General features: G+C 38.2%; 1 protein-coding gene across 1 annotated transcript in view; it reads right to left on the reverse strand.

Annotated features, from left to right (window-relative positions):
- TMEM135 (transmembrane protein 135) overlaps positions 1–27,110 on the reverse strand; it is a 160,845-nt gene that overhangs the window by 44,630 nt on the left and 89,105 nt on the right. Inside the window, exon 6 of the mRNA XM_010578273.1 lies at positions 15,685–15,731. Coding sequence (XP_010576575.1) covers positions 15,685–15,731 — 47 coding nt within the window. The remainder of the gene's footprint in view (positions 1–15,684; positions 15,732–27,110) is intronic.

Consider the following 27,110-nt stretch of genomic DNA (forward strand, 5'->3'; position numbering starts at 1 on the left):
AAATCTAAAAAAGTGCTTATCTATTATTCCAACAAATTAGCGTGAAGAACACTTTAACCAAAAAGACAAAAAGAAAATTAAAATAGTCCTTATTTTTCCTCCCTTGCCCTTTTTTAGCATAATGAATAACAGAAGTAAAAAGTTCTTTAAAAGTCAGGAAATGTCATTATAGAACTACAACACCTGGTATTGGAAAAAAAAAAAAGAAAAAAGGAATATACTATTAATTCTTAGAAAAACCTGAAAGATCAGACATTTTCACCTTCGATTACATTACTTAATGAGACTGCATTTAAGAATACTCAAAAGAAAATTAATTTTACATTCATTTTTTCCTTCCTGAGAAACGCTGCTTTTTTCTGTAATGCCTTTCATTGAAACCTAGATAACTGCTTTTCAACGGGTGCATGTGCGTGCAAATGTGCATATCAGTCACAGTGTTATCTACAATTCTGAGTACCAGGTGGCATGTTCAGCATACTTTTATTAATCGCTGATATGCTATTTGATTGCAAGGGCACTTTAAGAAGAGGGAAATGCATGGGATTATGCATAGTATATGATTTTAATGTGAGGTTTAAAATTAGTATTTTACATTTTTCAATTAATATTAGCTGTCTATGAATCAAATCTGTCTGAAGTAAGGGTGTGCTGAGAGACTGAGAGTGAAAGTGCAGCAAAAAATCACCAGACTGCTTTGGCAAGTCACAGTAACAACTTCTGGGTAACTCACTATATGCTTCCCAAAGACAACCGATAGCATACACGCAGACAGCAAACCCACTGTAAATGATGACATCTCTTCAACCTCAGCTTATCAAACACGTAATGTAAGCAAATGTTTCTAATACACGCCAAGAGAAAAGCACGGATATCGGGTAAGAAACCTGAATAATTTATTCCTGCACTTTCCCTTTATATTCATCAGTTATTAAAACAAACTCAAGCACTTCGTGACACACCCTAAACAATTTTGATGATGGTCTAAAGTCAATGGATTTACAGTAGGATGCTAGCCTATATTATTTCTAATAATATTACTCGTTAGACTAGTACTGCTTGGGGGGTTGTGCTGATTTAACCCAAGCTGACGCTGCCTTGTCACCAACTCACAGCACTTACAGTACAGTGACAACTTTCACACTCTTATCAGAAGCCACAAATAATGCTCCAAACTTCTTAAAAGATGTGAAAGTTGAGCTTTCAACATAAGGCTTACCCTTTGTTTGTACCCATGAGAAGAGGTGTATCAGCAAGAAATTATTAGTGACCTGTCAGTCTGTATTACAGATTGACACCAGAGGATGAGTTAAATTCCTGTTTCATTAAGTCAGCTTTGGAAGGTGACAAATGCAGAAAACCTAATAGTGATTCCTTTTAGCTGGGTCTAAAATGTAACTTTTAAAAAGGACAGGGACAAATCAAATCACTTTTTTGCCTTGTTTTATCAACTATTCTTTACAAAATTAAAAGAATAAACTTGAAACAGAATTCCAGAAAGAAGCTTTTCCATTTATTTCTACATTCTGGTTTCAAGCATTTTATTAATTTAGTATTTCCTCAAGTGCTATAAGTTGTTATCTATTTATTTAGTTCTTCATGCAGCAATAGAGAGAGAAAAGAAATTCTAAAACAGGAAATGAATAATTGGAAAAACCTTAAGCTACTTGGTATTTCTGTTGTACAACTGATGAGATTTCAAGATTGACAAGATTTCAAACAGTCTTCTACAGCAGCTGTTAAATAAAGGTCTGGGCTACAATCATATGGCTTTTTCTTTCTACAGGAGACCTTGCCCTCCTAGAATAAATGCATACAAGCAGTACTAGAGACCCAGTATATGACTACTACCATGCATGTTTACGTTGCATTAAATCACAAAGGTGTTTCAGTTACTCCTTGGCATGTCACCTCCCTCTTATAACCGATCTTTGTTGCTTCAGTGATGTATTACTTATTTTGCTAGCAGTCCTTCCTCATAAATTCTACCGCTAAATACAATTTACTGTTCTCTGGCACCTAGATGACATACACAAAACATAACACTTCTAGTGGATTCTCTTTAAGGAGTGACGGTTCACTCCTTATGCAGGAACAATTCCTGTAGGCAACAGAAATTTGATTTTTTTAAAAAAACTGATACAAATACCAAAATCTATATGTTTGACACCACCCATTTAGCCTCCACTTACAAATGCCTGCCCACCTGAGTAGTCCTCCTGAGCTCAGAATCAACACGCAGCCTCAGAAAGAGAATCATAGTTATACTTCCACTTATATCAAAAGTTATATAGAATAATCACATAAAATTCCAGAAGGTAGGAACAGAAGAAAATTCATGTAGTCCATTCTCCATCAAAAACAAGGACTGCAGCTCTACCATTTGTGTCTAACCTGATCTTCCATGATGGACAATGGAATGCTGGAATCTCCCTGTCTGTGAACAAACTATCCCACTGTTCAGCGAGTCTTAATATTAGAAAGTTTCTCTAACATAATTATTACCAACCTGCATCTACCTTGCTTCAATTTTAGTCTATTATTTCTTTTACTTTTCACCCAAGAGAGAATTCATTATTCTTTTCCTCATTAGAGAAATACTGCATACATGACAAGACTGTTATCGGTCTAGACTTCTTCTGGACTAAACAAAACATTTCAAGTAATTTCAAGTTCCTCAGAGAATACAGCCTATAGATGTCTGATCATTCTCATTCTGCTCTGGGCTCTGCACAGTTTTTTCCATGTATAGACTGAATTTTGTTACTCCAGCTGACATTATCAACACTGAGGAGACATCAATGGTAACTTCACGTGCTTTGCATGCTATACTTTTATTTATATACCCAATTACAATTGATTTTCCCACATCCCGATACTTTGACTCATATTCAGGTTGTAATCCAACTCCTAGGCCCTGCTATGAAGAGCTATGACCTAGGAAGAGGTTCCAAATTCTCCATCTGTACAGTCAATTCTTTCTTCCAAAGTGCAGAACCTTCCATCAAACTGCATCCTGTATTTTGGGAATATTTCTCCAATTTGCCAAAATGTTTTGAATGACATATTTATTAAATCTGTGGATAAAACCAGACATCTTGGAGGCCTGGTTGGGTCTCATCGTTCAACAACGGTATTAATGACCAGGATGATGACTTGAGTTGACATTAAATCTGCGGATGGAACCAATTATCCCCAGACAATACTTCCACTCTGATAGTAAACTCAGTACTCCGTTTTTTCATCCAGTTTTAAGTAGGAGTTTTTTTCTACAGTGTACTTTGAGGCCTTGCTTATGAGAATGTCACATGAGAGTCTGTCTAAAGACTTACTGAAGATATACGATATCCTCTATTACTTCTGAATCAACGAAGCCTCTTATCTTCACAGAAGGAAGCCAGATTGACTTGACACAATTCATTCTTGACCAATAACTATGCACACTGTTATTCAACTCCTTGTTTCTTCTAAGTGTCTTCAAAGAGTGTATTTGAGGAATCATCCCTGAATTTTTGGCATTTGCATGATCCTGGGCTAAACACTACTTTAATGTTTCATTGAAAAAAATTAAATATACTTTCATTCAAATTTATACAGAAAAAACCCAATCTCTCACAGTATCCTGACATAGCAGAAGATTACCATTTAAACTACCTAAGGTATTCTTCCTACTTTAAAAAAACATCAATTTTAACCTAAAATGCATTAATTCTTACTCTTTAGAGCAAAATCTCAACTACGAATATAACTGTTTTAACTTAATGTTTCTTCTGGTTTTTCCTCCCTTACTATTTACTTATACAGTTCTCTTATTGACACAATAAGCGAAATTCAGGTTTCTTAAAAATCCATTGAAAATTTCCCGTTGAGTTTTTGAACCATAGTTTCACCTGATGATTAGACCTATGGTTTGATATTAATGTTAGTAAGAGCAGAGTCAGATTCTGAATTACAGTTTGCTATTACGTTAATCAGATCAGGTTAGTTTGGGGCCAGGATTATTTAGGCTAAAAATACAAGACTAGAAAGCTTTCCTCGGTATGGTTTCTAGTCAATATATCAAACATACGAAAGAGAATAAAGAATGTCTCATTCTTCAGAATATTTGAAATGGCCCATAAAGTCTCAGTTTCACAGAAGAAGCTGGGTTTTCGCAGCAGTTTCTTGTTCTGTGAAATTGAGACTTTATGAACTGAAGCGTGTCTGTGAAAATCATCTATGACATAATTTATACTCTTGGAACCAAATAATGTATAAGCAGAAGGTAGAATGAAGAAGAATGATGTAATTCAATGTTTATAAAATAGCAGACATTTGACAGGCTTCAAATTATGTCTAGGATACATTGATTGATACCATTATCCTTTAGCGTGTTTTCCCTGACATTTTATCTTAGGGCCAAAAGCCAAAAGAAAGACCACAAGCATCTAACCACAAAGTAGCTCTTATTTTCCTATTCTAGTCAGCAATTAGCTCACAGGAACAGAATTCCAAGTATTTCCAATGCCTGTAGTTAAAAATATGCCTGTTTCTAAAATGAAATATAAATGTCATATGTTAAAAGCCATATTTTTGACTGTAGTCTTTAGACTACAAATATATATTCAAGTTGCACAGTAGTTACATGTAAAATATTTAATTGTGTGCATCCCTTACATAAACAGAAAGATTATTTATTTTAAAAATACATACCAAACCATGTAGATTCTAATGAAATGCAATTGCTTTCTGCTTTTTATGAAATGGAGATTTTCTGCCCTGACTGCTATCAAATCAGAAACATGTGATGAGTGTGGGTTACCAGTTTAGGACTTGTATTTCATGACCACAATGATGTCTGCAAGAACTACAGCTCAGTTTCTCCGCAAAGGATTGTAGCAATCAAATAAACACAGGTAACATGCAAATGACAAGCAGGGATTTCTGAAATCTAATCCATCCTCTAAGAATTATGATTTATTTCTTGGTGTGACTCTCCTTTCCTAGATGCATTTTGTAAATAAACAGATCATTCTTAAAAGTTCCGTAACTGCTGCTCAAAGGGATCTCTTCTTTCTTTCTTTAATGTCAGGAGGATTTTGTTTTTCTAAATTAAATAAGCAACTACACAGACATGTCCCTCAGCTCAGCAAAAAAAGATAACTATTTTTAATAGAGCAGCAGCAAAAACAGGAAGAACTGACAGGAAACAGTTGGGAAGAAGAAATTAAGCCAAGGAGCTGAAAGAGTAAAGAAAACAAGAGAAATGAGAGTACAAAAGCATTAAATCAACTTCACTTTCACCATATTACAAAAGTACATCTCTTGCATCCTAATTGACATGTAAAGTTCCCCAGGAAAATATTGCATAAAGTCACAAAAAAAAGTAAAAAAAAAAAACTTTTATGGTTGCACAGTCTGCTTGTTGTTCAGCTCTTTTTCTTCCCCCATTCCCTTTTGAAAATTGGTTTAAAAGAAAAGAGATATTAGGAAATTGAAATTCACGTTCCCGCTCTCTCAGAAAGCCAAAATATAATAAAAAATATCAGATTCTGCTAAAAAAAAAAGAAATTAAGAATACATCTATTGAGTTAGCGTTTATTTGGCTTAAAACTCTATCTTGTTATACAGCTGCTTATATACTACTCCCTACCTTAATTCTCTGACAGCAATTCTGTACCATGCCCCACTTTTTAAAGTTAAATTATGTCCTCTAACAGGAATGCAGAAGAGATAGCTTTGTGATTTAAGAACTGGACTGGAACTCTATGGCTCAAAGGCATCGCTACCACAGATTTTGTACCTGACCTTCTGCAGGCTACTTAAATCTTCTCCCTTAGTACTCCATCTGTAAAATGTAAAGTGCCTCAAATGTCTGTGAAAGGGTAAGTCAACTGGCTGCCAAATTGTTACTATATAGTACACACATAAGAAAAATCTTAGAGAAAGATAATTTTAAATAAGGAAGGAAAAGAGTAACTTTCTATAATGTTTGGCAATGAACACAGGCAAAATATATCTAACAGTTTTGAAATCCTGCAAGAATAAAATCCAATCCCTCCACCCCGTGAATGGACCTTTTTAGCACCAGGATTAAAGCAGCCGGAAACCTTGTCTGCACTGTGCTCCCACTCGCAGACCCTGACACTTGAATGCCAGGATCAAAGAGAGAAATCGAATCTGCGAAGCTCAATTGCTTTCTCATCATCTGACTTGTAATATCAGCCTTGTTCTGACCAGTCCCTCGGGAGCTGGGAGCCACGGGGGTGATGTGCGGCACTGCCAGCAGTCGCATCCCCGGAGAAGGCATCCCGGGGCGCCTGGGACACCGAGGTCCCCAGCAGCCACAAGCGGTTTATTCTCCAAGCCTGAGAACCAGAAGCTATTTCCCCTCTTTTAGTTTGCATTTAAGGATGACAGGAAGATGATAAACAGCCAAAGCCCCGACACATCGATATGCTAGCAGGACAAAAGCCCTTTGTGATTGACAGATGAAACCTGAAGAAGGGGAGGAGACCCTCTTTTTCTTCCTTTGGGGATGGCTCTGGACAGAGACGCCTGAAATTTTAGCCCTCAAAAGCTTCTCCCGTTACCACCAGATCACCTTGCAGGTAAACACCTTCCCGGTTCACTGAGTCACTGTTACATATCTGAGAAAGAATCTCCACTGAAAAGTGATAATGGTGGAAAAATACTCCCTATTGTACAGCCATAATTCTTGCACCCCTTGTCTGTAGGCAATGCATTTCCTCTCTCGAGGAGGCTGTGCAACTGGATCCAACTACATGTAAAGCAATCTGTTAAAATGAGGACAAGATTTACTGTTGGAAAGAACAGGTTTAAATAAATTCCAGGAGCCTATGTACCATATGTCTAAAAGTGACCAGACGTGGAAAATTACATTTAATCTCTTCATACTATATTCAAAAGTTAGTATTTTCTATAAAAGAGTAAACTTACTGATTTAGCAAATGCAATGAATGATTTGCAATAACTGGCATTCCATTTTAACTCCCCCAAAAATTAATTATTTCTGTAGACTATTTAGTTACATTTTTAATAGTGTATACACAGTACTAAACCCCCTATTTCAGTTTTTTTATAGCATGCAAATTGGCATGTGTACCATGCAAAGTGGCAATGGAAAACATATGATACTTTTATCAAAAGGTACTCCTTTCTTCCCATGTAGTCGTAAAATCATTTGCACTACTTAATCCGCAGGAAACAATGAAACAAGCCACCTGAGTTTAGTGTAAAAGTGGTTTTGTTTCTGTTTAAAAGCAGTGAAGCCCAACAAAAGAGATATCACCCACTTTAAGAGTATCCTCTTGACTTTTGGCGTGTAGCACTACGGAACAGATATATTGGCATATCTCAATATGAAAAGTTGCAACCACAAAAAAGCTAGGAATTAGAATTAGATGGGAATTAGAACAGCATTTTCTTCACTCGCTGACAGCCAAGAAGGCCTACTCTGCAGCCTTTCTGCATGCTGGAGGATCAGAAGCAGCGTGATTTAACCAGGGGAAAATCAAAACCCAGCCCAACTTCAGCCCACACAGTTAATATTCCTCATTTAGACCTAATCTAACCATAGCTTATACCTTCAAGAACAGAGGTAGTTTGAAGACAAGAGTATAATACAACAACAAAATACCCGCTTACTCACTTCAATCACTATCATCTTTTCAACTTGAAAGACGAAGTGAAAAATAGTATGAACTGGGACTGGAAAACCTCCTTTAACAAGAAAGGTGGTTCAAAGGATTCCAGGCAGTATCCATCCTTTTAAAAAAAAGCCAAAAGGACAATGATCACCTTTATTCTGGGCTATCATTTGAGCATAATAAGGTTTAGATAATGCTTAGGTATATAAAAACAGTGTTGAAGATAGAGTGCTGCAAGAGCATATAATGTTTCTCTATTAGATCAAGAGGCATTAAGAAAAAGGAAAAAATGACCTGGTGACTTGTAAATTAGGTACTAAGATGATCCAATATGCTTTAAATAAGTACTCTCTATGAAGAGCTTTAGTAAAACCAAAGACACAAAGCCGCACTACAGCCCTAATAATGCAACCACCCGTGTTCTCCCGCTCCTTTAGTTACAGCCGGTTCATGGCCGGTGGAAACCTTGTCCTGCTTGGCCTCTTACTCCGTCACTGCAGATACTGTCCTGTCTCCCCTCCTCGCCCTTCTCTCTTCTCCTCTGGTCAAGCAGCGCATCTGATAACAAGAGCAGGTAAAGGAGAAGCGGCCAGTTTTGGCACTCGGCGCAGCCCATCAGTCATCCTCAAGAGTACCCAGAGTCAATGGAGCCAGAGGGATTCCCAGAAGAAGCCGTTCTGAAACGGTTTCTTCTGGGAAAGGAGAGGAGCATCCCTCTCCCCGCCAGATCCTCCTCCCAGCCCCTTCCCTCCCCTCGGCTCCCACCGCGACGTGGGGAAAAACGACACAAATCACCCGTCTTCGCCGATAACAACGCCGCTGGCCGTTGTAAACTCTATCTCACCTTTCCTCTCCTCTTGCCTGCTTTTCAGGAGAGACTGCGGAGCTGCCGGCTGGGATGGGGGGAGGCAGAGACCGGCACTGGGCACGGCTCAGCACCAGGTAATAGCTGCTCTGATTTTTAAGAGACGCTTCTCTCCTCCTAAAATTCGCTATCTAAAGGAGTGTTTGAGGTATCGTAAAGATGTTTATGCTTATCCCTTTCAACACCTAAATCTTACAGTATAGATGCCGAGGCTTGGTTCTGCTCTCCGTGACGCGTACAGACGTGCGCTCTATAACCTCTTACCGGAGACGCAGGGACTGCCCGACATTGCTTGGGTTGGCAGGGCAGCCACCAATGGCTGGCAGTAAAATAACGAGCGCGAGGAATACAGACGGATGTGCCATGCATTTCCTCAGAAGGAACTGTAAATACAACAGGCACCGAGCGATGAACAATCATCATCAAATTGTCAAAAGTTTTCTCTCGGGGTATTTTCAGGAAAGTAGTCGGGTAACTCCTGTTATCTTAAGACTGAAATAAGTATGCTTTAGTAACATTTCAGTATCACCAACATACATATTCAGAAGGTAAACATGAGTATTAAATGTTACACTCTAATCCCTAAACTTACTATGTTGTTATCATACACTTTCTCAAGAAAATTTATACGGCACCAGGAAAAAACCTTATTAAACTGAACATTTTTTGACAGATGCCTAATTTAAAGGAATACTTTAAATACCATTCCCAAATTGGCAAAAAATATGACATACATCAGGTGAATATTACCAAAAATGCAGGTGGAATTCAGTAACAAGTCGATGATAACATGGTCGTGTATTTTTTGAAAGATAAAAGAACAGCGAATTTAAATTGCCTTCGCTGTTCATGAGATGCATCTCTAGGACACATCAGAAGTATAAATGCTTTCTCTTTTTACTCTTGACAAGGATCTAAAGAGATTACAAAGTTTACTGTAGTTTCGTACTTTATATTACTGTACAAATTAAAATAATTTCATTTAGAATTCAGAACGAGGCTTTCAAATATTTGACATAGTTTTTCCACGTAGGAAAGAATTAATTCTATGATGTCTTTTTCCTGTCATTCCCATCCACAGACTTTGGTAATAACCCAGAAAGATCAATACTTAAAAATATACTTTTTTACATATGTATACATATATATATATATATATGTGTGTGCGTGTATATATATGTGTGTGTGTATATGTATCTCCCCTTCCTTTTTTGCAGAGTACAAGGTATTTTTCTCATATTTTTCATAAAGAAACAGTGAAATGCACTGGAAGCCTGGTGAAAGAGTATGAGAGAGAAAAAAAAAGTGCTTCATGAAAATAAAGAAGTAAAAATACTTTTTCACCTTTTATTCTATTGGTATATAAACAGAGGATCGATTATCTCACCTTTCTACCCATACTTGGATTTGAACTAAGCCCATGCAATTCCAACCCCAGTGCTCTGCCAGAGAAGTGTCAGAGTTAACCTATAAGGTTATCTCCTCATCTGCAGCCCCCTCCTGTGATACCATGTTTTACTTTTGCTCACACTAAATAAAACAAACTGATATTTATAGCATTTCTTACCAGAGTGAATGTTTTCATCTACTCCCCAGGTCATCCAAAATATCTCAGAAATCAAGTTTCATGACAGTTACCAAAACAATGCTTTGAACCACTAACTTTGAGATGTTTATATAAGGGCAGTAAAAAACATATATAAAAACAGAAAAAAATTCTCATCTGCTTTTTTCTTCTGATTTATTACCTAATAATTTAATAGCAGAGGACTTTTAATGTACTCCTATAATTCTACAGCAAATATAAAAGACTTCAAAATAATCTTTATAAGAAAGGGGAAGATTATTTGAAATTAAATCCATATAATAACAACACCAATTGTTAAGCTTGCTCATTCTACAGTAAAAAAAGAGAGTATAATTAGAAAGCAAAAATATCTTTCAAGTCGTCGCTTCTGTACAAAAGGGAGCTTAGGTAATTAAACGAGAGACTGATAGAGCACTGGTACCACACATTTTTAAAAGAAAATAAAGGCACTTTGAAATATCATGTCAAAAATACTGAATAAATTACAGGATATGTGTTTCACAGGGAAAGAAGAGTAAATAGCTGTAATTTGGGAGGCTAGAATTTCATTAATGAGATAAAGGGCTCTGCAAACAAAAGGTCCCTTCTTAAAGTTTTTCAGTGACTTTATACAAGTTTCAGTATTCCATCTTAATGGCAGTATATGACATTGCAACTGCATTTCTTAGATGTTCTTTTCATCGTATTTTTCATTATCCATTTTCAATCAATAGGCAATATATAAATGACATTACGAGATCAGGAGCTTTCTGTTGTGAGCTATGCAAACTCCGAGTTATGAAAAACACCATGTTCTGCTTTTGAAATCACAGCAATAACTTCTGATTGTCTGAAATTATTGTTTCAGAAAATAACATTTTAACATTTATCTCTATAGAAGACAGACTTCATCCTCAACTTATGATCAATCAATCATCAAAAACATCCAACTTCCCATAATAGCTGGTTTCAGCTCATACATGCAGCTTGCCTTTCTAGGGTTCAGAGCAGATGAATTAACATGTGCCTATTATAAACTGGTAGTATATAGTCTAAGGATTAACTACTATAGCAACCAGCGCTGCAGTCTGCCAACACATACTCACCCAAATTGCTGGATTTTCTAAGTTTATGTGGATAGGATTTATATGTAGGTGTTCATTTATTGTGCAGAGATTGCAAGTTTTCTATTATGTGGATTTCTTCAAATATGTATAAAAGCACAGCCATTGCATCACCCTTCCAAAAAAACCCCAGTGTAATATTCGAAATAAAAACTGCTGCTAAATTCTACAAATATTTATTTTACACATTATAGGATTCCTCCTGCTTGTTCATTTTATTCTATTCAATTATTGCAGAATGGTATTGTGGACAGCCAGTACCATGAAGTATTCGAACTGAAATAAGATTACATGAAATCATGGTATAATCAAAACCTTTCTACCCATAACCTTAATTCCATGCATTTTTTTTTTTTTTAAAGAGAAGTATTAAAGAAAACTGTGCTTTTGTTACTAGACACTTTAAAAATAGTGCATTTTTAAAAAAATCATACATGACATCATATGACATCACAAATGACTTTTTTTGAGTAAGCGGTAAGTATTAAGTCCTGGTGAAGTTCAATGTCACCTGAAAATTAATTCCTAAAGATATGGGAATGTTCTTCTCCCCAAATACACTTCTGTATGTAAGTTTCTTAGGAAAAAATGGGTAGAAGGGGAAAGAATCCTGTTTCAACTGTGATTACCTATACATATGCACTAAATACACGACAGATTGCACTATACAAGTTACTGTATACTACAACTATCCAGAAATGAGTGATGCATGTTTTCATCACTTCCAGTGGAGCTGAGCAGAAGCATTTTGAGAAAAAATGGAGGTACAAGTTAGGAGAAAAGTAACAGAAAAGGAGGATGGAAGAGAAGAAAGAAAACAAATACTACACTAAAATATGCGTCCTCTGTCTGTAAATATAACTTTGTTGCTTGTAAACCTATCATCTGCATTTCAGCTGCTTTTTTTCCTAGTGTATTCTTCTATTTTTTGTCCTGTCTGCTGACACAATCTTATTTTTTCCCTCTTCGGTCAACTCTCTCCTTCCCTCTTCCTGCTGTCTTCCTTTCTACATTGCTCTTCTGAATTTACCTTTCGTTCTGACTCCCTTCTCATTTTATCTATTCTGGAGTAATTATTCATGGGTTTTCTTCTACCATTGCAGTTCTGTAACCTCACTTCTTAACTCTTGAGATTTAGCACCTTCTTTTTCTTGTCCTGTAGTAGATGCAATAACGTTTGCACAGTCCAACAGAATTTTGGGAAAACTCCAGTGATAAATATCAAGGCTAGGTGGTGAAGTTTTCAACTAGTGTGAAACATCTGCCATAGGGATGGGCTAGGAGGATCAGGGCTAGCAAGTCAACACGATGTGAGGACAAAGCCTTCCAACAGAGAGTAAAGGCATTCATTTTACAATTGGATAAACCCTTTCTATACCAAATGAAAGGAAGATTATCTGAATACTTCCATTTTTTTTTTTAATAATAAACTCCCCAGATCCATTACACAGGCTTCTGAGCCTTTCTGCTGCTTTGGAGGCAGAAATCGTATGTGCAAGTGTTGGCAGAGAGAAGCATCAGCACATCGTAACTGCCTGGCCAAAGGACCATTACATCATTTGTTTTGAAAATAACTCAAGATTGACATTATAAAGACATACTGAGAAAATTCATTATACTAAAAAAGGAAATATTCCAATAAATTGAGAACTTGCTCATACTTCCATAGATCAAGATTCATACATCTAGTAGAGAAGTATTTCCTACTTGTGCGGGTAGGAAAATACCCACATCAAGGGAGAAATATGATCATGTTACAATTATGTGCCATATTGATTTTGTTCTCTTTTAGTGGATAACTATCAACCAGAGCGCTTGCCTTTCAGAAGCAACACTCAGCAAGCCAACTTAACAGGCTGTTATTAACATGGCGACCTGAAAGACATCCTGAAAGCCATGTCATGTATAGAATATATCTTAATTCCTCCATGAAGTAAACAGTTCTGAACAACCCAACTCAAATAACTTTTCATCTCCTAGGTTCAGCAAAGATCGCCCTAAGCCATGCTGGCATGCACCGCTTCCTTCTTAAGATTTCTTTCCTCGCTATCTAAGTGAGTTTATCCCTGCTGCAATTAATTATTGTAAGAATAAATGTCTTGCTCTGTTATCTCCTATCCTTTCTATCACAGCCAGCAAGAACAGACTATCTATTCTCTTCCTCTTTTCAGCAGTCTTGTACACACATGAAGACAGTCATTCCATCCTTTTTTTTTTTTTTAATTAAGTAAACACAATCCATCCTTTTAAATAAGCCATGTTTTCCAAACTCCAGATCACTCTCTGAGGTTTCTCTGACTCTTCCATATTCTTCTTGGCATGTAACAATCAAAAAGGACACAAAAATGCACTGAGAACTTCTTAAACTTTAAGTGCAATAAAAAGACAACTTTATACATTTCAAAAACTCTGTACCTCCCATTACAGTGTTTCCCTTGATACAGGAATGTGAAATTGTTGACTTACACTCAGCTAGCAGTGTGCAACAACTACTGTTGGGTCTTTTTTCAGTGAACTGCTCCTTAACCATTTGATTCCCTACAACTGTAAGTGTATTACCTCAACCTTTTCATTTCTAAACAGCTTTACTGTTTCTCAGATCGTATCTCCAGTTTGCGTTTATTCGAGTTCCAAGTCTGTTCTGCAAAGTAACTGCAGTTCCCACCCAGCAGTTTTATCTACACGTGTAATTAGCATTTTCACTGTTATCCTTGTCATTATTTAAATATAAAAATATTAAACAACAGAGGACCTGAGTAGGTGCTTGTCAACACAGTCAATGCATCCTCTGTCTGACAGCCAACCTCTGCCAACAACTCTGTCCACATACTGTCCGGAGGGTTCTGTACACACCCAGAGGTATTTTCCCCCAGACCAGCGGTATCTGGTTTCTTTAGGAAAGTACCACATGAACCACTGTGAAGAAGTTCTAGTCACAATACCAATTACACTGAGAAAGGAAAAAAAAAAAAAAAATCCCCAAAACTGGTCTCTGCTAATTATTTTTGATAAATCTACTTTGCCTTACCATTTTTGTTGTTTACAAACAGATGAGTTTTTTTCCCTGAAAATTAAACTAATGGACCTATAACTACCTAATCCTCTATTTTACTTCCTCTGTTACAACACCAAAGACAAAGGAGTTAAATTTTGCTGATGATTGCTCAACAGGATATCCATCAACCCTGGCATGGAGGGACTAATTTTAGAAGAGAAAGTGGTCTGTAGCCCTTTCAACTGCCAGTATTGCTGTGTCAGGTCAGGGAGGAATTCACCAAATACCCTGGGCTCTGGTCAGTTCTCATTTAATTTCCAGGTTGTCTCTAAAACACTGGATCGTTACCAAAGACATAGACAGGAGATAACTAGCTTCCTGCAAAATCATACAACATTTATAGCTTTCACCAGCATTTCAGTGTTTTGAGTTGGTTTAATTAACATACAGACAGGTGTCCAACTTCAACCTTACCAGGCAAATTCTCGGAGGCTGTTACGCCATGACTATGGGAAGTAGAAGAAAATAAAGCAAGGAGAAGACTGCCAGTGCAAGGGTCTTCATGGGTGGTAGATGAAAGGAGGAATGCTTCTTCGAATTCTTTAAATTAACAGCTCTCTCCTATCCACAGACTGTTCTTGGGCAATATCCGTACGTAATTCATAAGTAATGGAATTCCAAAAAAACAAGCTGCAGCTTCCAGTTTTGCTTTTACCAGGGGATCATATGGCTTGAAGAACCACAGACAGCTACATGCCACAGAAAATTCTGTCAAAGGGCTGTAGTCAAAGGTTACTTTAGCAAGCAACTTTTCAGCTTGAGATAAAATAAAGAAAATTTGAGAGGTCTGGTATTTAAAAGGGAAACAATGACAAAGTAAATGACTTATTACATGTATCTTGCAAACCGAGAGAGAAAAAAAGTTATTAAAATGAGTGTCTCATCTGACCCCACTACCTTATGTTTTAAAAAAGGAATACAACTAATAACTTGTGAAAATGTATGTGAAACTAGTTTATTCTAAAATTAAAAGGTAGTTGCACCTGCACGCATGTCAAATATTTGATATTATTTAAGACTGTAAAACCTCATTTTCCTGTTCTCCTCTATTTTGACTACAAGAAAAAATGTTATCTTCCCTGCCATAAGCTATTTAAGAACATATATGAAAAGCAGCATTTCAGCTTTTTTCATACTATGTAATGTTAGATCTCCAGGGTCTTAATTAGGAGATGAGAGGAGGCTCCTTAAGTAATCAGTATAACCTCCAGAAGATTTAAAACATTTAACTCAGCGTTTCCCTTTTTAGCCCAATTACACTCACAGCACTGGGGTTTTAATGCCATGGAAGCACTCTACTCAACTCAGAAAGCCTGAGTCGAGAATATACAAGTTTTCAGATGAATACCAAAAATCAGGTAAGCTCTTAGAAATGCTGTTTAAAACAATCTTTACAAACATACATAGATAAACTAGCAACATACCTGAAAAAGAACATGAACAGAGCAGCTGTGATGCAGAACAAAAGGACCTACAAGAAGGAGAAAGAGCGTTATTACATAAAACATCACACTACTACTGCGTGTTCTGGATCATGAAGCTTTTACAAGCGTTACTGTAAAAGTTACACTTTATTTATATGCTTGATGGGCCAGAATGAAATCTTGTCTGAATCCACCAAAAAGGATTCTCTTGTTTCTAGTGGACTTTGAGCCATTCCTGTCAAAGTTAAAAAAAAATATGAAATCCAAACCAGGGTAGCAGGACAACAGACACAGCAAATGATGCCACTTAAAATAGTGGCATTAATACAAAATAATAACAAAACAATAGAATGAAAACAACAAAGTAATAGAAGAGAAATTTAAACATTGTATTCTGTCTCTTTGCTTTTGTGATTTATTCAAATACCATATTGCTAGTTTCAGTTTAAAAGGCAGGACATTTAAGATGTCTGTACAGACAGCTGCTTCTGCTTAACTGCTTTCCAGCAAGTTTGAGAGTAGATGATTCTATTCCCAAATGACAGTATCCTTTCTAATAGTAACACCTTAGTGTTCAACTCACTTGGAGTAATCCCATCTTGCTCTAGATCATCAATGCGATCATACACGAGTCAGTGAGCAAACTTAGCAGCTCTCCAGCACTGTGAGGGGAACGTCCTACTTCTTCTCCTGTCCTCTCTGCTGGGGCTCAGTGCTCTTACCTCCTCCTTACCACCTGCACAGTGGCTCACAAATGCTGAAGAAAACAAACTCAAGGAGGAAAAAAAGCATAAATCAAACCTTTGGAGAGTTTTCTGCCAATTTGGCGAGATAACGAGATCACTGGAAGGGTATAAAAGCACCAGAGCAGGCACAGGCAAAAGGGAAGGAGGGGACCTCCGTGCCAGGAGCAGAGAAGGGGAGGAAGGATGAAGCCATCCTCCTCGAGATACCAACAAGCCGTTGTACCTTGACTGCAGCACTGCTTGTACATACGGCTGTTTCAGAAACAACTACATTATGCTTTAAATTCATAACCCGCCTTAATCCACTCCATTTGCCAGACACAGATTGAGAGTGAGAAAACACCATTTTGTTCTAGATATACTGGCCCATATTCATACCGTCATTCAGGAGGCAAAAACCTTGCAGAAAAATTGCAACAGTTTTAGAAAACACTTGCACTTATTTTCAAGGGTTGACGAAGTTTTGATCATGATAGGATACAGACAGCTTAAGTGCAAAGAAATGGAAATGCTGGCAGTAGTGCATATTTGAAGGTTATAAACATGTAGAACAGTAGACTGCTGCGTGTTGATACAGATCAGAAAGTGTGATAAAAATTTAAATAGGAAAAGTTTACAATGACTTTCAGAGAAAAAAAATCTTACAATGAGACTATTTCCCTTTTCTAAGTCTTCTGGCATGTGACTTAAAATTAGGTCACACGAGACATTATAATGTTTGCTGTGTAAACTACCCATTTTTTTTCCTTTTCCTTCACCAGTACTATTGTATTTTATTATTCTGCATTAAAAGTGTGAACATCTGAAGTAATTTTATATGAAATCATGAGGGCAAAGTGAGGACAATGATATATTCCAGTTCAAACTAGCAGCAAAAGCAGACTTACATTTAAACCTGAGTTTACTTTAAAAGATCTACCCTAACCCTCCAAAGCTCAAACCATATTTAATCATTCAAACAACAATCATCAATTCTCTGGATGCCATTTCTGGGACACAGAAGGGACAAGAAGCCTTGACAGCCCGAGCAATGATATCGAGAAATAAGTGAGAAATGGCAAAGAACCAGGTTTGGGGCCAGGGGAAGAGTATACCTTTCAATATTAAAAACACTCACTTCACTAAATAGTCTCTTTCTCTTGACCTTTTTTCTTTTATTCCTTTTTTACCTTTTTTTTTTAGTAAGTTTGATAACAACCTAACAAGTATTTATACAAATCATTCAGATTCCCTTGGAGCGCTCTCTTCTCCAGACTAAGGCACCCCAGCTCTCTCAGCCTTTCTTTGTACGAGAGATGCTCCAAGCCCTTAATCATCTTCATGGCCCTTCACTCCAGTATGTCCACGTCTGTCTCGTACTGGGAAACCCAGCACTGGACACAACACTACAGATGTGTCTTACCAGCTCTGAGTAGAGGGGAAGGATGACCTCCCTCGACCTGCTGGCAATGTTTCTTCTAATGCAGCCCACGAGGCTGGTGGTCTCCTTTGCTGGAAGGGCACTGTGCTGGCTCATGTTCAGCTTGGTGTCCACCAGGACCCCCAAGGGCTTTTCTGCAAAGCTGCTTTCCAGGTGCCCCCAGTATATACCAGTGCCTGGGGTTATTCCTCCCCAGGGGCAGGACTTGGCACTTCCCCTTGTTGAAGCTCACGAGGTTCCTGCTGGCCCATTTCTCCAGCCTGTTGAGGTCCCTCTGGACGGCACCATGACCACCGGGTGCAGCAACAACTCCTCCCGGTTTTGTATCATCTACAAACCTGCTGAGGGTGCAGCCTCCTGTCCGCTCATCAACGAAGATGCTGCTGACCGCAGCATGGACTCCTGGGGTCCACCACTACTAACTGGCCTCCTGCTGGACTTTCTTTGTGCTTTGAGTCTGTCAGTTCAGCCCAGCCAGGTTTCAATCCACCTCACCATCCACCTATCATCAATTTGCCTATCATCTGTATTCCATTTGGCAAAATCTGGGCAACCTTGCTTAATCAACTTTTATAATGATCAGATGTCTTCCAGAACTTAAAAATATTCTTTGAAGAAAATAAGATGTGGAAGACCTTGGCCAGGTGGAAAAGATGAAACTGATACAATTTTTGTAAATGAGAAGTTCAGGGAATACTGGATGGTCAACCAGGCCACTTCTAATATCCACAACTATACTAGAATAAATTATTTGAAACAGCTAGTTTATAAACATCTAGATAACAAGACAACAAGAAACAACCAACACAATAAACAATTAAATCTATTGTACTTTTCTTTGACAGATGTTTTAAGGAAAAGAGCAGGTGTCATTTATCTGAACTTTAATGCACCTTTGTGGCAGTCGCATATGTTAATTAAGTAAGTGGGCACAGAGCTCCTCAAGAACACTACAGGAGAAAACTCTAATAGTTAGCAGTTCATTATCAAACTAAAAGGCATTTTAACTGAGGTCACCAAAGAGGTTTTGCTTTCCTCTTCGGTAATGATTTGAACAATGGAACAGAGATTATGTCACAAATTCACAAAACCCTTTACAGGCCAGGTAAATTATGCAAAGAGATTGAATTGCCCAAAGTCAACAAGATGAAATTCAATAAATAGAAATATGAAGTCGCTGGCAGGAGAAATCACACATGCAAAAACCAAGACAAGAAACAACTGTGTAGGCAGTACAAGAGTATAACCAGTTCCACAGATCACAAATAAATAAGCACCAGCAACGCAATGCTGCAGAAAGCGCCGTAAAATAATACAGACTCTTTTAGAAGCAGAGGAGGCAAGACACAGCAGCATATTACACTAATGATCTGGTGCTAGCAACACCCCAACATAGAGCTTTGGGCACTACTGTTAAAGAAAAGCATAGACAAAACAAGACAGTCCAGAAAAGCACAATGAAAATAACAGGCACGTAGTGTACAGCTGGTGAGAAACTGCTTCAACTAAAAAAGAGGTAGCTAGTGACAAACATGACAACTATTTTCATATAATTATCACATACTGACAAATCTGTCTCATCGAGTACAGAAGGAGGAAGACAAAGCTAAATCTACAATGAAGACAACATAGGTTAAACATTAGGAAGAGCTCTCTCTATAGGGTAGTGACACACCACAACAAGTTGCCTGTGAGACTGTGGAATCTCCTTTATCAGAGGCATTTAAGATCAGTAAAGGCAAACATCTCCTAGAAATGCTCTGGGCATGTTTGACACTGTCTCTCCCACACACGACTGAAGGACAGCAAGATGTGCAGTTAAACCAGACTGTTTTACATGAAGTGCACAGCCCAGCGTGGCAAACCCAGTGATTGTCTTCTTATCATAGCACAAAGAAACAGAAGGCAAACAGTCACCACGCTCCAAGATCAAGCTACTTTCAAAACAAGCCTTTTTTTCAACTTTTCCCCATTCTATAGAATTTTTTTGTAGCATCCTTAGTACAATATGCATTGTATTTTAGACTTAAAAACAACTATACTAAAAAAGAGAAAAAACACTAAGGCCTACAGAAATATAATTCTAAATATTGAGTGAATTTAAGCCTCATAATCTAGTGGGCAGGAAGTCTCATTTTGGATTTTTCTTCCACAGTCTGTCACTTTTTGATTTACGATACAAGGTCAACAAATTATGCTTGGCAACACACAGACCTTGAAACTTTCCAGCTGCAGAAACAGATACAACAAGCAGACAACCTACATGTTTCTAATGAGAATGATACGCCCTAAATATTTTAACATTTTTAAAAAAGATGCACATAGGTTACAAGGAAAAATCTCTATGCTCCAGGACAGGTTAGCATATTTGGTGTGTAAGGCACACACTGTAATTTAATTGATCACATTATACTTTACTGTACTACACTAAACCTTAATAAAAAAGGAGGAAAGTTGCTGACAAAACTTAAGTACTTTTTTCCAGATCTCTGTTGGCTGACAAAGCCTTTTTTTTTTTTTTTTTCCGAGAAAGCTTAGTCCTCATATAAACAGCATCACAAAGCAACATTCAGCAGTTCCCAGCTCTAAGCACCAACCAAAAAGCTCTGGCTGAAAGCAGTTACCAGCAGCCCCAGTAACACCAGCAGCAGCAGCTCACAAATGACTTGCCCTCACAGCCAGACAGAAATCTTGGACCAGAGGAAGGAAAAATAACAGTGACAAAGCTATTAAAACTACTCTTGAGCCTCATGTATTCAGACTTTTCGTGCATATTACCTAATCCTAAGGTTATGTGTATTCTCCTTAAGCATTTTCATTATAGTCAGATTTCCTGGGGTAAAAAAGTCTCTGATTGGAGGCTGCTGGATCTCCCATACAACCAGAATTAGAGTAGAGCTGAAGTCTGGGATAAAATAACACAGACCTTGTAATCAAAAAGAAAAAAACACTGAAGCTACACTTAATCTATGTAAATGACACAGGAGGAGGGAAAAGGGACAGATCAGGGATATCAGCTGGTAGAAGCATTTAGAGTGTCAGAGCTACAGTTCAACACTGAATAGTGTTAAACCCAGCTCACAGAAGACCTCAGGCTGTTTCAACCACTGGCACATCAACACTTGACTTCAAGCATATTTATTCAAGAAGCCTGAAAACCATCACCTTCTTGATCAACCACTTTGCAACCTCTGTGAGAGCTATAGCTACACTTGATGATGAAAAAAATAAAGTTACTACTCCTAGATCCTGAAGGCTGTGTGCTACAAAAAAAAAAAAAAAAAAAAAAAAAAAAGAGCTGTCAGCTAAGGTCTGCCTGATGAAACTTTTATTGGTAAAAAATAATGGAAAATTAAAAACCCAGATAAAAGAAGTCACTCCAATAATTTTTACTTGAGCCAATTTCTTCCAAAAGTTACAAAAAAGAGAAAGTGGACTTACTATTATATGTACACTATTATTATTACATTACTATTACATATACTATTATACTCTGCTCTGATGAGACCCCCACCTGGAGTACTGCCTTCAGCTCTGGGGCCCCCAACATAGAGAAGGACATGGACCTGCTTGAGCAGGTCCAGAGCAGGGCCATGAAGATGATCAGGGGGCTGGAGCACCTCTCCTATGGGGACAGGCTGAGAGAGCTGGGGTTGTTCAGCCTGGAGAAGAGAAGGCTCTGGGGAGACCTTATAGCAGCCTTCCAGTACCTAAAGGGGACCTACAGGAAAGATGGGGAGGGACTCTTTTTATCAGGGAGTGTAGTGACAGGATGAGGGGTAATGGCTTTAAACTGTAGATTTAGATGTGATATTAGGAAGAAATTCTTTACTGTGCAGGTGGTGAGGCACTGGAACAGGTTGCCCAGAGAGGCTGTGGCTGCCCCATCCCTGGCAGTGTTCAAGGCCAGGTTGGATGGGGCTTTGAGCAAACTGCTCTAGTGGAAGGTGTCCCTGCCCATGGCACGGGGGTTGGAGCTACATGATCTTTAAGGTCCCTTCCAACCCAAACCATTCTATGATTCTACGATTTTTAAATCAATCACTAATTAATATTTCTACAAGCATGGCTATAGTAACAAGGATTTAATACTAAAATGTGCTTGCTTTCTCCAATGACTACTTTTTAATACAGGTTTTCAGTTTTACAAGCATTTTGAGGTCTATATACATATAACTGGGAGCTTTGTATAGTGGTCACAAATTTTTACTCTTAAAATACATGATCCAGAAAAAAAAAAGAACTATTTCACACATTTTTTTTAATCCTGAAAACAAGCCATTTATCCACAGAAGAGCTTACTGCTGTCTCTGCTGACAGAGGTTACAAACCACTCTTTCACTTTTACACATCTAGTTGAATAGTAGTATGGTAGTTGTAATATCTTCTATTATATCAGCTAACTTTACCAGGGATGAAGGAAGATGCTCCATCGGATTTTTGAGTACACAACCTGTCCTTCAGATTTACCCCTACTTCAGACATGAGGAAGGATTTTTTGTACCGAAAAGCCATGCTGGGTTTTTCCATACATATGAATTGGTCTAATAAAAAACTCCCTAGCTTTAACCCTAAATCCACAGAGCTACACAAACAGCACTATAATTATATATTGGTGCAATCATAGAAATTTGTCAGCTGTTGCTTGTGGTTCCTAAATTTTATTTCAAGACATGTTATTGCTCCAATAAAAAAGCTTTCTACAGCTCTTATCACTAAGATTATCTCTTAAGCAAGCTCTCTTCTATTAGAAAAATTAAAATAATGGAACTAGGCATGCAGATTAATATAATGGTCTTGTACTCCATGATCAAGGAAACAAATGTGCACGGAATATCTCTTTTCTACCCGCACATTACATAACATAACTGGTAGCATCCTAATCAATGAACTGTCTTTATAAAATTCGTAGTCTGTTCTTTTCCAATGACAAAATAACTGGTTAAAAAGCATAAATTTTTCTATAGTTTTCTAGTAGTTAAAGGGGATGGAAATCACTGAATCTTTCTCAGTAATCAGACAAAGATACCAGAAGTCATATAAAAGATACCAAAGTTGTGTAAAAAGAAGTTATGTGAAAATAGGTGCCACGTTTCATTATGTTCAGCCCCTTAAAATCTGATCTGATGATCACTCTGACTAATGCAAGTAGTTACTCTCTATTATTATTTAATGCCCCAGGCAAGAAATTAACATAGTAAATAATTACCTGATGGAATTAGTCACCATCAGCTGACATGGCAGTTCTTACATAAAACAGCTACATCTTCACCTCTATGGGACTAAAGGGCAGGACTTCAGCCCTGAACCCAGGAGCTGCTAATAATATCAGCTATACCGCCGAGTTCACTGCTGTAAACAGCGCTTACACTCTGACATGGTGCAGAGGAAGGCTGTAACAGCCACTTACGACTAGATTATATCAGCAATACGTTTGGCAACTGGTTTTCCTGAGCACTAAACTAGTTTCTATCTGTTCTCCTGCTCGCTACCTCAGTTCTCCATTTACTGTCCCAAGTGAGTAAAAATCACTTGGGGAGGTTTTTATTGCATCCCCCATCACTTTTGCACTAGCAAAGTGGATTTTCCTGAGAGCAATGCTAACATAACTTTATTCTCACCAGCTAGAGAGCTAAAAAAAGCCAGAAGAGGTAGATACAAAGAGCAATATAATGCCAAGAATACCTGACTTTCAATAAAACTAAAGATGCCAATATCTCAACGCTTTTGGCTTATTTAAGAGAAGATGCAAAGGTGGATGGAGCATCAGTAAAAGAGCGTGGGTGAGTAAAGACTATTCTTTAGTTTGACAGAAAACAAGACACGATGGTGAGAACCTGAAGTCTGCCAAATTTAGACTAGTAAGATAGCAACTTTTTCTCTGGTTAGTAAGACTAATTTACCAAATATGGTACACAAAACAGTCTAAGCATGCGTTGTACACTTGATGCACAATGTGGTGAGATTCACCAGCCAGTTTTAACCAGTTGTTGTGGTTTAACCCCAGCCAGCAACTAAGCACCACGCAGCCGCTCACTCACTCCCCAACACCCAGTGAGATGGGGGAGAGAACTGGAAGGAAAAAGGTAAAACTCGTGGGTTGAGACAAGAACAGAAAGGAAGAAACTCATAATGATAATAATAACAATAATAAAATGACAACATTAATAAAAGGATCGGAATATACAAAACAAGTGATGCACAATGCAGTTGCTCACCACCTGCCAACTGACGCCCAGTTAGTTCCTGAGCAGTGATTCCCCCCCCGCCAGGCCAACTCCCCCCAGTTTATACACTGGACATGACGTCACATGGTATGGAATACCCCTCTGGCCAGTTTGGGTCAGCTGCCCTGGCTGTGTCCCCTCCCAACTTCTTGTGCCCCTCCAGCCTTCTTGCTGGCTGGGTACGGGAGGCCAAAAAATCCTTGCCTTAGTCTAAACACTGCTTACCAACAACTGAAAACTATCAGTGTGTTATCAACATTCTTCTCATACTGAACCCAAGACATAACACTATACCAGCTACTAGAAAGAAAATTAACTCTATCCCAGCCAAAATCAGGGCACCAGTAAATGACTGGATGATTATAATGGTCTCCTGCAGTGTCAGTATTCATGAAAATACCGTTATTCATCTGTGTATTTTAAATGAACACACTACATATACTAAAACATGCATTTGTTCATACCTCAGCAAAAGCTTCTGAATCCATTGCTCTTTATTTAAATTTCAGTATTGAATATAATACATACTTCAGATCTGTCAAATGGCTTATTAAGGCTGTAGTAAAAATATAACAAAGGCTGATGGGAAAATATACTCCCGAATCCTGCAGCAGCTCTGTCACTATTGCAACCCCCCATCTGTCTGTGCCCGAATCCCTCGTTCCTCTCTCCGAGGCCAGAGCTGTCCCACAGATGGCACCTCAGAGGACCAAACAGTTCTCTCAGACAGGGACAGGGTGTTCTGAACGACCAACCTCTGTATTTAGCCACAAACTCCTTAGATTTCAATCCCCCGTGGAGAGAGAAGGAGCCAACAGGGAATGCAAAGCATTCTGAGTTTCCCCAAGCACGTACAGGTCTGGACTGAGCGATACTCCGAGTCCAAGATCTGACAGAGATTTAACGAAACACATACGCCATAACCAAGTATTACTCTCAGTACCTGCTGTACTATGTACAAGGTTTGGCACTGTCTGGTTACTCTGAAGTCATATACTACCCCTCTTTTACACATTAGTTGAAAAATTGTGATCTACCTTCTTTTTTTTTTTAAATACTTTTTAAAAAGTAATCTTTCTAATATCCCTTATTTCTCTGTTAACAGCACCCTTCAATTCCCAAGAACTGCAGTGAGTAGCAAAAATGAGCTATTCGATTCTCAGTGTTGCCACTGCTTATTAAAGAAGTCACACAGTTCCTACGCAGAAACATCATTATTAAAGTTTTTAAAACAAAGATACAAAGGTATTTTATGTCGAAAACAGGTAATTTGGTTTTGTACAAAAGCATAATGACTTATGGAAAATGGTGGTTGACCTTCACCAAGCTCAAATTTCCAGTGATCCCAAAAGACATAGGCCAACTGAAAATCCTAAAATAGAAACATATCTCTCTGAACATTTCAAGTTATGCAATGTTTTCCCTTTTTTCTATATTAAATCCTGTTAAACCAAAACCTTTAGAACACTTGGTGTCATTCTGTACTTGAAATCCACTGTATTTGGGGAGAATTTCATGAGCTATCAAAAGTACTGGTGAAAACTCTTGTCATATTCTTGGTCGTCCATGTCATGATTATGTTTCTAGTTGAAATTAGGTAACTTCTGAAGCAATGCAACATTGCTGCTACTGCTTCAAAATTGACAGGCTTTATGAAAAAGTAGAAAACAATTTGTCAGATCCTTATTGGGCACTTGGCCAATTTAGCTACACCTGCACCACTTCAGCTGTTAAGAGGCTCCTGATTTTTTTCTGCCAACAAGCCTCAAGCAATCTCTAGACAGGTAAGATCAAAAGAAACACTAGTATGTGTTATTAAACAAGATATTACGTAGATTCATGTTAAAGCACTGTTGTCTGATCACGATTAAATGATTACAATTGGCAAATGTAGAAGGTAACTGAGCCAAGACGGGGAGCACCTGCCAGCCTCAGAAGAGAATGAAAGAATAAAAGAGAAAATTAAACTCTTGATTTTCTAGTTTGCAAATTCCTTATATACACATATAGTTAAGCACTTTAGCACCCTCCATTTGTCTTCTCAAAACACACTTGTCAAGTCTCTTCTCCTGTTTTTTGTATTATCTTAACCACAGCAAACAAATCTATAACATACTTTAATGGAGCCACAAAACAGCCGTTCTTAAAGCTCTTCATGAGAGTCCACTGCTTTCAAGGATGCACAACGCCTGACAGACTGAAGTATAAAAAAGTAATTGTCAAATGAAACAGCAGTGCCTTACTATTATGCCTTCCTAGAAGAGGAAAGAAGAGCTATTTTACAGTGTATCATGTTGGAAGAGCTGATTTGGGCCCGTTTTTGAAATTAATCAATCCTTTGACACACAACTTGCAGGCAGCTCCGACACCGAAAAATGCGGACACACCTCCAATCCTATTCTGCACCTTCTAGTACTCCCAGGTCTCCAAGTTATGCCCCAGTCTATAAAATATAAACCCTCAATTATCAGCTGTAAAAACATCACTCCGTTAGGCTGCCACACAGCTGTCCAGAGCAGGGCTGCAAATATGATCGGGGGCTGGAGCACCTCTCCTGTGAAGACAGGCTGAGAGAGTTGGGGTTGTTCAGCCTGGAGAAGAGAAGGATCCAGGGAGATCTTACAGCAGCCTTTCAGTACCTAAAGGGGACCTACAAGAAAGATGGGGAGGGACTTTTTACAAGGGCATGTAGGGATAGGATGAGGGGTAATGGCTTTAAACTGAAAGAGGGTAGATTTAGATTAGATGTAAGGAAGAAATTCTTCACTGTGAGGGTGGTGAGGCACTGGAACAGGTTGCTCAGAGAGAAGTTGTGGCTGCCCCATCCCTGGCAGTGTTCAAGGCCAGGTTGGATGGGGCTTTGAGCAACCTGGTCTAGTGGAAGGTGTCCCTGCCCATGGCAGGGGGGTTGGAACTGGATGATCTTTAGGGTCCCTTCCAACCCAAACCATTCTGTGATTCTATGTTGGAGTAAAATTTAGAATTGAAATAGATTTTTAAAAGCTGATTTGACCTCCTAAACAATAACTTGAT

The sequence above is a fragment of the Haliaeetus leucocephalus genome, unplaced genomic scaffold, assembly GCF_000737465.1.
Source record: "Haliaeetus leucocephalus isolate CR32 unplaced genomic scaffold, Haliaeetus_leucocephalus-4.0 Scaffold616, whole genome shotgun sequence".
In the NCBI taxonomy this organism is placed as follows: domain Eukaryota; kingdom Metazoa; phylum Chordata; class Aves; order Accipitriformes; family Accipitridae; genus Haliaeetus; species Haliaeetus leucocephalus.